The sequence below is a fragment of the Ammodytes marinus genome, assembly GCF_949987685.1.
Source record: "Ammodytes marinus genome assembly, chromosome: 15".
Lineage (NCBI taxonomy): Eukaryota > Metazoa > Chordata > Actinopteri > Uranoscopiformes > Ammodytidae > Ammodytes > Ammodytes marinus.
Genome location: NC_137219.1, coordinates 6,902,420 through 6,913,380, shown reverse-complemented (window position 1 = coordinate 6,913,380; position 10,961 = coordinate 6,902,420). Strand labels below are relative to the sequence as shown.

Below are 10,961 nucleotides of genomic sequence, written 5' to 3'. Positions count from 1 at the left end.
TTGGGCTACAAACTAAAGTTGCACGGAAAAGAATTAGGTTTGTCCACGTCTGAAGTTAGGCAGGAGTGATGTGATACACCGATGAATAGTGCATGAGTGTTGAACCCGAGACTGGTAACTATAACTAGGGACTGATGAGAGACGTCACTCTGAGCAGAGTCTGCCAATCCAAAAAGGCCTCTAAAAAAAATTAAACATGGTTTCTCATGTAGCCTAACTCATCCTTTAAGGTTGCAGAGGAAAACCCAACAAGCAACTTTTATACAGGCCAAGACGCCACGGAATACATTCTAATTGCATTGTGATACTGCAAAGCAGTACTCAAGAATCCTCATCATAATTAGATATTGAAAAGTCACAAAGTACAAGCTGCATGTAAAGAAACCAACAAGTAAAAATAATTTTGCACTGTGTGTTTTTGTAATTGTAATATCAACAGTTCTTCATTGAAAGCACTTGAAATGTGTACATGTGAGGTCATTGTTATAATATTGCCATGCAACAGAATTCATGGAAGTAAATTAAAGGTCAAAGCTTGTTTTTGGAAAAATGCTCCCTTTTATTTTTTAATAGGCTGCTGCTGCAAACTGGGTCTTGGTGCAGCAGACACACAATCTTTTGTCATTGAATCACCAGCGTCCTATTTGCAATGCCTTGTGTAACAAATTAATTCAGGTTGCGCCTTAAGGTTTAACAAAATTGTGCAAACAAGAGCTGTTGATATATTTCTACATAAGGCTACCAACTTGAACAAAATAAGGATAAATTAAAGAAAACATTTGACATGTGTTTTCCCCACAAAAAGTAGTGTTAAAAGGCACCTAGTTGCATTAGTTTGCTGAGGATTGCCTTATAAACTTTTGTTTAATACAAGTTCTACTGAATGCCAAAGTAAAACTCATCATCACATCAATTACACATACCGCCGGTCTGTAACCCATACGCCAAAGTCTAAAGTTGCTGGTGTCCGATGAAACAAGTCTCTGAATTATTGAAGCGCTCATGTCAGTGTTGCATGTGGCATCCTCATTAGGCGGAGGTATCACTGTTAACAACAAAACAAAATAGATTTTGCTTAGAGGAAATTACAGGCAACCTTTTAAACATAATTATTATTAAATTTGGAAAATATGGTTATGTTTTAATCCCTAAAGAAAATTATTGCTTTCTATGTTTAACAAGACACATATAAAACAAAATGGAGATGTGTTATGCTACTTCCTTACTTTTCTTCTGCAGTACTTTGCTTAAATCATTTTCCTGTCTGCTAAGCTGGAAGTGTGTGATACTTTGAGTGACACCAACCGGACCACTCTGTTGAGGGATTCTGCCTTTAATTACATGATTCGTTACAGGCTTCAAGGGGGTTGAGGAGATGTCCTAGTTCCTCCAGGACGGCTTGTAACCATGTCACCGGTCGTGCAAAGTTACTAGCTGTCCCTGTAGTCCAATACACTGACCCCAACCTCTGATGGATGCTTTCACCAAATGCAACTTTAAACACATTGAAGTTGACATCAGCCACCAAGCCAATGTGCCATCGTTGACTTTTCTGGTTAGAAAAATAAAAAGTATTTAACAATGTGCAACCAAATATACATCAGAGAATATAGGTGTGTATAAGCATGTATAAGTTATACAGTCTATGAGAAGAAATTAACAATGTTAGGTGCAAGGTGTAAAAGCACATCTATGCAATAACTATGCAGTAAAAAAAAAGTTATTTTTATGTTGGATGAATATTTAGGTAACACTAATGAATTGCATGAGTAAGCAAGCAAGCCCTTAAATTGACACCTTTGATGAAGTTGTCTAGGGTGAACCAGAGAATGACTTGATACCAACTGTGCAATCTTATCCTGCTTAGGTCCAGTGTCCAAAGCCCTATTTGGCTTTTGGTTGTAGGCGGGTTACCACCATCTTGTCTGTGCTCCAGTGACTCTGTAAGCACACCACCTGACTGCTGTGTAATGTATCCTTATGACACATTTTTAGACTCTTGGATGGGGGAGTTTGGCAAGCTTCATCAGTGAAACACAGCCAGAGAGCATTGTTATTGTTGCTGTCAGGGGGGGGGCATTGTACCGGGCAGCAAGCACGTAGCCTATTGGCTCAGGTGACCTCAAGTGAACCCAAGGACTTAATTAAAATGAATTAGGCCAACTTAAAACCGGAATGATTGGTTTGTTTATTCTATGGTTTTAATAAAACTTCTATAAAAACAAACCGAAAAAGGTTTAGCCTTTACGCGACAACATTTTTGTTTGTGAATATTTCTCAAAAGCCTCTTAAAGAAGGAGCTTTTTCAATCTAAATTCACTCTTGGCGTTGACTTTCATCCAACACCATCATGAAGGACATGGTTAGATCAGCCTCTAGCAAGAATACAGTCATACTGTATATATCATTATATAAACCTTATCTCTACATTTAAGTTTTTTTGTCTTATGTCTGCACTGTTTGTATGTTTATAGTCTCATATTGTGTCTTCACTTTTGTTTTACTCTTTATATTTTTAGCTTTTATTTTCTTTATGTTGCTTTGCTGAAGGGAACCTGTGGTTCCTGTAATAATTATTTGTGACTATTAAGATGTTGCCTACCTCCTATGGAAGCTTCATCTGGTGGCCAAGTAGATGTCTTCACTGTAGTTTGGGAAACTTTCACTGGTCTGTAGTTTTTGCTACATTCTTGTTAACAATGCACATTGGTTCAACGTTTCCTGTATTCTCTGAGGTAAGCTAAGTATGACTATCTAACACCTCTATAGCCTAGTAGTAGCTATAGCCTCTAATGCTATTGTAACCTGCCTCAAGTTACTATTATAGCAAATAAATACACCTATATGGTTTGTAGTTTAGTCGCCTAGTTAGCTAGTGTAATTAGCGAGTAGGCTATATTCATTTCATCTGCCTCGTGCTGATTTACCATCGTTAGCATGACCAGGTGCGTGCACGAATCATCATCACTGAGAATTTTTTTTAATTGGATTTCACAAATTGCAGTGTTGTTGTAGCTTACGACAACAACCTTACTTATCTAATTGATAGAACAGTTTACTTTCATACCAGCGGTGTGCATTTTATCGCATTATGACTATATTTTACTTTTAACCTTTGCCCCAAAAGGTCAGCTTCACCATAACATAACAGGCAGCATAGCTATAGTGTATCGGTGGCATATCAATAACAGCAACCAAGTTATTTTGTTTAAAATGTAGGCTACATATTTCTTTTATTTAGCATAGGTGGGCTAATAACAGTTTTTATATGACTCTGGTCAATGTTTTATAAAGGTTTTTGTATTCTTTATTTAAAATAATAATATATTAACTACTGATTAGTTGTGCCAGAATGAAAGCAATATTTATACTTGAAGTGAAAGATTTTGTCAGGTTGCCTGAAAAAAATCTTAATTGTAATTCTGTTTGAAGTGTTATAGCCAAATTGAAACGGTGCTCTTACCTTGTTTCTTAACTTCATGGTGTTTCAGTCGATAAGATTGACGAGAACAGATTCATCTTATGCACAAAATAATTATATTGAATGCACATGACTGAACCTTTTGTTTTTATAATCTTAAAATATCCATATAGATTGTTGGCTGGCTATTTTAGTGAATAGTATATCAACTGGTACAACTTGTTAAATATCAAATCAGACAAATAAATGGATAACTATGTTGGAACTAAAAAGTGAGAATTAATTTTTGCATGCATCTTCTTCACTTGTCCCTTCATGAAAACATCAAATCTTGTTGAAAAAGGGGACTTATGTGAATGTTTTTAAAGCCATTGAAAGACAAAGCTGACTTCATCTTGTGTATAAAAAAATGCCTCCATCTAGTGGTGGTCATATCATTTCATTCATAAAGGAGGAACCATGGTTTAAAAAAAAACATGCCTCATCTATTGAGGACAATGACTCCATCAGAGAGAGTTCATGTCTCAGCAATGTATGTCACTGAATATTACACAACCGTTGTCATGGTAATTATTCATGAAGACAGGCTCTCCACTTTGCTTCCATTTTTTTTCTTTCCGTCTCCTGGAAATGCTGCATCCCTTTGGCTACATCCATCCATCTAGCAGGCAGGCAATGTGGAGGGGGAATTAAAGTGACACGGCTTTATATGTGAAAGTAAAGCAGGGCAGCTCACAAGGGTAAGATCTTTTAAGGGGGGGTGTAGTCTTTTTATATACAGCACCCATTGAGCATCTTCCATAACCTTAATAAATGAGACAATAGTACATTATCTGTTTGGATATACTAAGCTTTAATTTATCTCCATACCACTGGACTGGGGGATAACTGGATGCATTGTTTTAATGGTTTTCTTTGAATTGCTTCGTAAGGCACAGATGGAAAACCAGCTGATGCAGAAGGGCAGTTCCTTTCACGGCGCAGGACCAGAAGGCATCTTGAAATAGAAAATTCAAAGGGGGGGGACGAGGGGGGGGGGGGGACGAGAGAAAAGAGGAGAGAGAGAGGGAGGGTTTTTTTGAGTGCGAGCATTGGTATGCCAGGCTCAATAGCTAGCATGGCTGTGCAAAAGAGGGTCATCCCTCCATCGCAGGGACCACTTTCTACACGCACCATCGAGATCCAGAGGAAGAAGAATGGAACTGAAAGAACGGGAGGTTAGTAGCTTTTATACGCTTGTTTTTTTAAAAGGAGGATTTATGCAGTGACAAATCAAAACAAGCCTTTCCTCGAAGCAGATCAGGAACGACTGTAGATCACAAATACAGCATCATCTGATCGTATTGATGACGCATTTATAAAATATACATCCCCTGTTAGAAATTATTCATCATTTTGAAATTGATCATGATTAAAACAAACATGCTGACATTAGGGGGCATCTGTTGAAACAGAATGAATAGCATCCTGACATTTTTAACCCTAAAGGAATAAATCCATGTAATGTTTTTTTCACGTTCTTTGTGCATGTACAGTACATGAATTACTCACCAGCCTTGTGTGGAACGTATAATCCTTGACCTTTTGTATTGCTTGTTTTAGTCATATTCATGAGCACTGATCAGGTGCTAGCATGTTCTATTCGCCTTTTAAACGCAGGCAGTTTATAATGGCTCTTTCATTTGCAGCTGACCCAGAGGCAATCCCAGTCTATCTAGAACAGACACTATTTGTGACATTTTTTTCAGCAGATGTCTTCGTTTATATACAGTACATACTGTGTATGTTATCTTCTCTTGTATTAAAGATGCATCTAATGGTATGGTTCTATGTATGTTTTCGTACATGATATAATCCAATTATAAAGTGAATATAAAGTGTCAGATTATGATATTGCTGTTTACAATAAATGGCTGTTTCCCCCCCCCCCCAATTTTAGACGGTGTCAAACCAAATACACAGGCAAAGAAAACAGCCTGCTCTGTCAACAACACGTCTCCCAAAATCTGCAACACAGCCATTCCACGGGCCAATTCAGGTTTGATACAGCTCTCACATTCACCCAGATAGATAGATAGATAGATAGATAGATAGATAGATAGATAGATAGATAGATAGATAGATAGATAGATAGATAGATAGATACTTATTCATCCCTGATTTTCAACATGACTTCCTTTTACAGAGTACCTAGATTTTGTTGTTAATAATTAATACAACATATAGAATTACTTTATGTACATCATGGCTTGTTTGGTTTTGGCTTTCTTAGTGGCAAATGGACCAAATGTGGATGAGAGGCTGAATGCAGCACGGGAGAGAAGAGAAGAGCAGCAGAAGTTAATTGGTATATGAGCTCCTACGGTGGTACAATTTACATGACACGGTTAACACATTGTCCTCAATTTCTGATGAGCGTGATTAAGACTTGTAACATATTAATCTATTTTTATTGGTTGACTTTTTTTCTTTTTTACCTTAGCCTCTCGGGAGCTGAGCAGGTTGGAGCGCGAGCAGCGGGCCAAGCGATACCATGAACAGCAGCTGCAGGAGCGCAAGAGGAAACTCCAGGAGCAGAGGCTGAAAGAGGAGAGGAGGCGTGTTGCTGTGGAAGAAAAGCGCAGGCAGAGGAATAAGGAGGAGACAGTGAGTTTAGATGGTGGCTATCAGAATGATTTTTATTTTTAGTGAGGCTGATCCTCTCAAAGCTCTGTATTAAAGGTGTGGTCAGCAATTCTGTAGAGCGATTGTTGTGATAGTCACTTTTTAGCAAAATCAGTGAATATCTCTATGTGTGCTGAAAAATAATCCAGTGTTATACACAGCCTAGTCTATGTAAACAAAGGGCATGTAAACAAGGGGGGGGGGCATCGTAGCCTAGGCAGTGTATTAACACAGTATGGTCAGGTAGCGTAGCGGATGAGGAGATTCACTGGTTTTGACATGAAACTATTTTGACAACAAGCATTCTCCAGAATCGCTTCAAGTAAGAATAAAGATTGTTTTCCTATATAAAGGAACGCCATGAATCTGCAGTGCTTAGGACCATGGAGAAGAGCCAAAAGGCCCAACTGAACCTCAGTCAAAATCCAAGAGGACGGAAGTTCACCAGGAATGGTAAGTAGATGATTGTGCTTTCTTTTTTTCCACTCTATCTTTTTTTAACCATAATCTTTCTAAACTCATAACACCACAATAACCTCAAAGTATCTAGTCTCTGTGTAACATACTGTATCTTAACCTAACAATTATCGAGAGTGCTTTATCTTTTTTTTTGCTGCACTTAAAACTCTGCACCGATCAAAACGCTAGTTCCACGTCGCTTACCACTGACAACATGGGAGAAGAACTTGATCAGTCGCCTGCTTACCCCCACATGCTCTTATCTGGCCAGGAGCAAGAGTGCTGCTTGTGAGTCAGGAGAAGAAGGTATACTCTTCCCCCCACGATAACAAATGTTACCCATTTACAATACAATGCTTATTAAGTGCATTTATAAGATACTAGTACTGCTACAACTAACGCTGCTAATCTTCTTCCCTGCTTATGCACTGCTTCCCATTTCAATCACTTTTTCCCACCATTTGTCCTTCGATTTACCATTGTTATAATCACTATCTTTATTATGGCACAAATCACTGGCTCAGTTGTCCATATTTGTCGCCGTGCAGTTTCATATCACTCTACATCCACCAACACCACCATCCTTCACAAACCCCAGCACCACTCTGGTTCAGTCCAAAGCAGAACATCTGCCTCCCCCAGTCCCAACAACAGCCGGCCCAGAAGCACCATCCTGGCACAGGTAAATTAAACTAAATAGAATTATGTGAATGTATCTAAAGCCAGGGGGCTGACTTCATTCATCTAGAAATAATCATGGGTAAAAAAAAATAAAAGAAACGTGCCTTATCTATTGACACTGACTCTCATCAGAGATCCACACCGTATACAAGTGATGTATAGTATGTTGTTGAATATGACACCACCGTTGTCATGGTAATTAATCATGAAGACAGGCTCTCCACTTTGCTTCCATTTATTTATTTCTGTCTATGTAAAAATAGTATTTTTTTTTTTTTAGGATTTACTTTTTCAGAGAGATTTTTAGACGGAAATCTGTTATCGTTTCTTTCTCTTCTTTTTGGTTTAGAACAAAACTGCAAAACAGCCAGACTACAGCAAGGCTATTAAGAAGAGCTCAAACAGTCCCTCAAATACTAGATCACGTGCCATGAACACAAGTGTGAAACCAGCCAAGGTTTCCAAAAGCAAAACAGCCTCCCCCTCACCTGAACGGTAGGTGAAACATTTTGCGACCAAAAACATCCACTGCATATCAATGACCGTACCAGTAATGTGGACATGTGCTCTCGTTTACCCGTCTTAAAGGACCCCCCGGAGATCAATCAGCAGACATTCGACCCCGCTGCAGCTGGAGCTCCCGTCTGTCCCTGAGGAAGACGTCTCTGTTTGCGCTTCTGCCCTCTTGCCGGGTAACTCAAGGCCCTTCAGGACGCCAGCTGAAAGTCAGCCAGAGGAAATAAGGAATGACAATCCACCGGAGACTCCATGTTCTGACCTGCCCGACGAAAACACCAAATCCATAACCAGAACTGCAGGATATGGAAGTAAGATGGAGAAATGTATAAAAAAAGTGCAGTATTTAATGTTTTATTTTCACATATAATGCTCATTTTCAGATTCAAAATAGCAATTTGGGTTTCTACTAGAAACAGTAGTCATGGTGTAGCGTCCAAAAAAATACTTTATATTTCTCACAGTGCCATTGCAAAATCTCCTCTTTTCAGCCTCTGTCTGAAACACCCAGTTCAAGAGCCTGTCTCTTTTAGTCCTGCCTTTCAAAAAGCCCAGTCTGCTCTGATTGGCTCTACATCTAAATGCTGGTTAGATTCAGGGGTATCTGGGGGTGTGCTTATCACAGGTGGAGGTAACGCTAGGTTGGTAATGTGTAGCTGGGGTTTTTGAACACAGGTTTTCAGAATGATGGAGTTGGAGAAAAAGAGAGTTGTTTTTTTCTCATACTTTGGGAGTATCTAGTCACACTGGGGACCCATATTAACATGTTAAAACGTAAAAAAGTGCATTTTGCATAATAGCTGACCTTTAGCGTGTTTATATTTGATGAAGCTGACGTTTACTGATATTTCTCCTCAGGTCCACCTCAAACACCTCCTCATCACGCTCCACTGCCTACTGAAGTCACCAGCAGGCCTTTAGCCGGGACTACGGACCGAGAGGAGGCCTCCCGTCTGCTGGCTGAAAGGAGGAAAGAGGCACGACTACAACGGGAAAGAGAGGAGCAGGAGCGCCTGCAAAGGGAGGAGGCTGAAAGGTAAAAAAAAAAGCACATACACCTATACCAGACAATCACAGCAGTATCAGGACTATCAGGGCAGCTGTAATACCATTTATGACATATCTCCAAATTTCGTTGTATAGGTGACTGTACAATGACAATAAAGGCAATCTTATCTTATGTCCAGGCGCAGTCGTGAAGAGCTGGAGCACAGGAGGGCAGAGGAGCGCGCTCGACAGCAGGCCGAGGCTCAGCGTCTCGTAGAGGAGAAGCAGAGGAGGGAGGAAGAGGAGCAGAGACAAGCTGAGGAAGAAAGAGCTCAGGCTATGAAGGAAGCCGCCCTTCTGCAGAAACAGGTGGGAAAAGCAAACATTTCTAAAGTGGCAGACATAGAAAGGCATTCTTTTTGTTTCTGTACTAATTAATTTTAAATGGAATTTATTACTGTTTTCACTGTTTTTTCTGTCTACTATAGCGAGAGGAGGAACAAGCCAAAGAGAAGGCAAAAGAGGAGCAAATGCAACAAGAGAGAGAAATCATCGCACAGAAAGAGGATGCAGCTCGCCAAGCAAGAAAAAAGGTCTAAAAATATTAGATGTGTTATCAAATGTACTTATAACAGAAGTTCTGAGACTGAAAGTGTTTTTTCAAAGCTTACTGTGACTGCTTTAATGAAAGCCGTTTTCTTTTCCAGCGATTAGAGGAGATCATGCGGAGAACCAGGAGGACAGATTCTCCAGATACGGTGATATTTTAAGTTTAAAAAAAAGTACACTCCCCCAGGGCTCTCATGACGCACGTCCACTATCAACTTATACCTAGACAGCACCATTAGTTTAAAGCCAAACAGCTTGTCCTCGACTAAATTGTATAATCGTTTATCATCACAGAATTCTGTAACAGCAAGGGTCCTCCCAAATATCACCAAACCAAAGGAAAACACAGAGCCGGCGCACAATGGCACTATAGAAGACGCCATCAAGCTGCCGGTGGGGACGAAGGCGTCACAGCTGAACAAGGAGGAGGACACGGTTCCTGTGGTGGCCTTCAAAGAACGCAGGTCCCTCAGGACTCTCACAGGCCTGGAGGAAATACAGACCCACCAACGGGCAGGTGAGACACAACCAGAAGATCACTTGTCCTCAGGGTGGGAAATTAAAATAATCAGGCAAAAATCTGAAAAATAGCTTTTATGCTTTAAATACTGTCAAAAACTTTAAAATTCATAAAAAATGTTTGACTTGAACACTGAAACATATTTTCTTTTTCCCCATTGTGTATTCTTCAGAAGTCATCTGAGCACCTGCAAAGTGGAGCAGACGTTCAAAATCTTTGTTGGAGATCTGTGATTCCTCTGTGAAGCACAGGAGGTACAGCCATTTTACTGCCCCTCGGCACCTTGAAACAGCATGTAAAATTAAAGCCTCGCCTCTCACTGAGGACGTCAGCATTCCTTCACCTTTCTGTGTGTAACCAGTGGCACAAGTATTTGGGCAAGATATTCACAACCTTTTCCAGTACGGCAGGTTCCTGAACTAATAATAACTATCCAGTAGATGTAGAGAGTGGTCATAATAGTTTGCTGGCGAATGCAGTTTTTTAGTTATGGAGAGTGTCACCTCTATGAAATACTAGGAATAGTCATTCTTACAATCACAACATACAGTATGTTAGCCATATGCCTTTTGCTTATTCCTGATATTTCTTGCCATCTAAGCACTTTTCCCTCCTCAGTCTTGTCACTGTGGAATTAGAACAGCTGAAGTGGCTGTTTGTGCCAAGAGCACAAGAGTTAAGGTTGTTGGTGGAAGTGACTTTGTGTATAATTCTTGTCTTACCCTTTGATTTTGTGAAGTATAGCAATCACGTATTTTAAAGCTGCTAAGGAACTTAGTTTCCAAAGACTTTGCTTCAGTTTTGCAAGTGTGGTTTTAGAGGACACAATGCACAAAGCGCATATTGCACTGACACTTGCTTCGTTTGATATCGCGCAATCACTTTACAAAGCGTAAAAAGTTTAAGGCGTAGAGGTTAAGTGAGTTTATTATAATAAAAACATATAAAAACAAATGTATCAGATCAACAGTATTTGATCTCATAGTCGAAGCATAGCTTATACAGAACCTGGCACTTGTTAACCTATATACCATATTAAAAGTCGATACTATGCCGCATCTCTGCCTTGTTTTTCACTTAAGTTGTTGACTGTAAACATAAAAA

General features: G+C 39.6%; 1 protein-coding gene across 2 annotated transcripts; it reads left to right on the top strand.

Annotated features, from left to right (window-relative positions):
- Positions 1-4,505: 4,505 nt before the first annotated feature.
- On the top strand, positions 4,506-10,908 carry LOC307261396 (ensconsin-like; the record flags this gene model as incomplete). Of its 2 annotated transcripts, XM_080041937.1 has the most annotated exons (15): positions 4,506-4,638; positions 5,361-5,459; positions 5,694-5,768; positions 5,904-6,067; positions 6,439-6,538; positions 6,734-6,850; positions 7,093-7,226; positions 7,575-7,720; positions 7,814-8,052; positions 8,600-8,777; positions 8,929-9,097; positions 9,217-9,321; positions 9,436-9,486; positions 9,632-9,854; positions 10,030-10,908. In XM_080041937.1, the coding sequence occupies 15 exons, from the start codon at positions 4,518-4,520 to the stop codon at positions 10,038-10,040; spliced, it is 1,932 nt and encodes a 643-aa protein (XP_079898063.1). In that variant the 3' UTR covers positions 10,041-10,908. The 2 variants fall into 2 exon arrangements, with proteins under 2 accessions (XP_079898063.1, XP_079898062.1); XM_080041936.1 differs by lacking the exon at positions 6,734-6,850 and having other exon boundaries at positions 4,518-4,638.
- Positions 10,909-10,961: the final 53 nt, after the last annotated feature.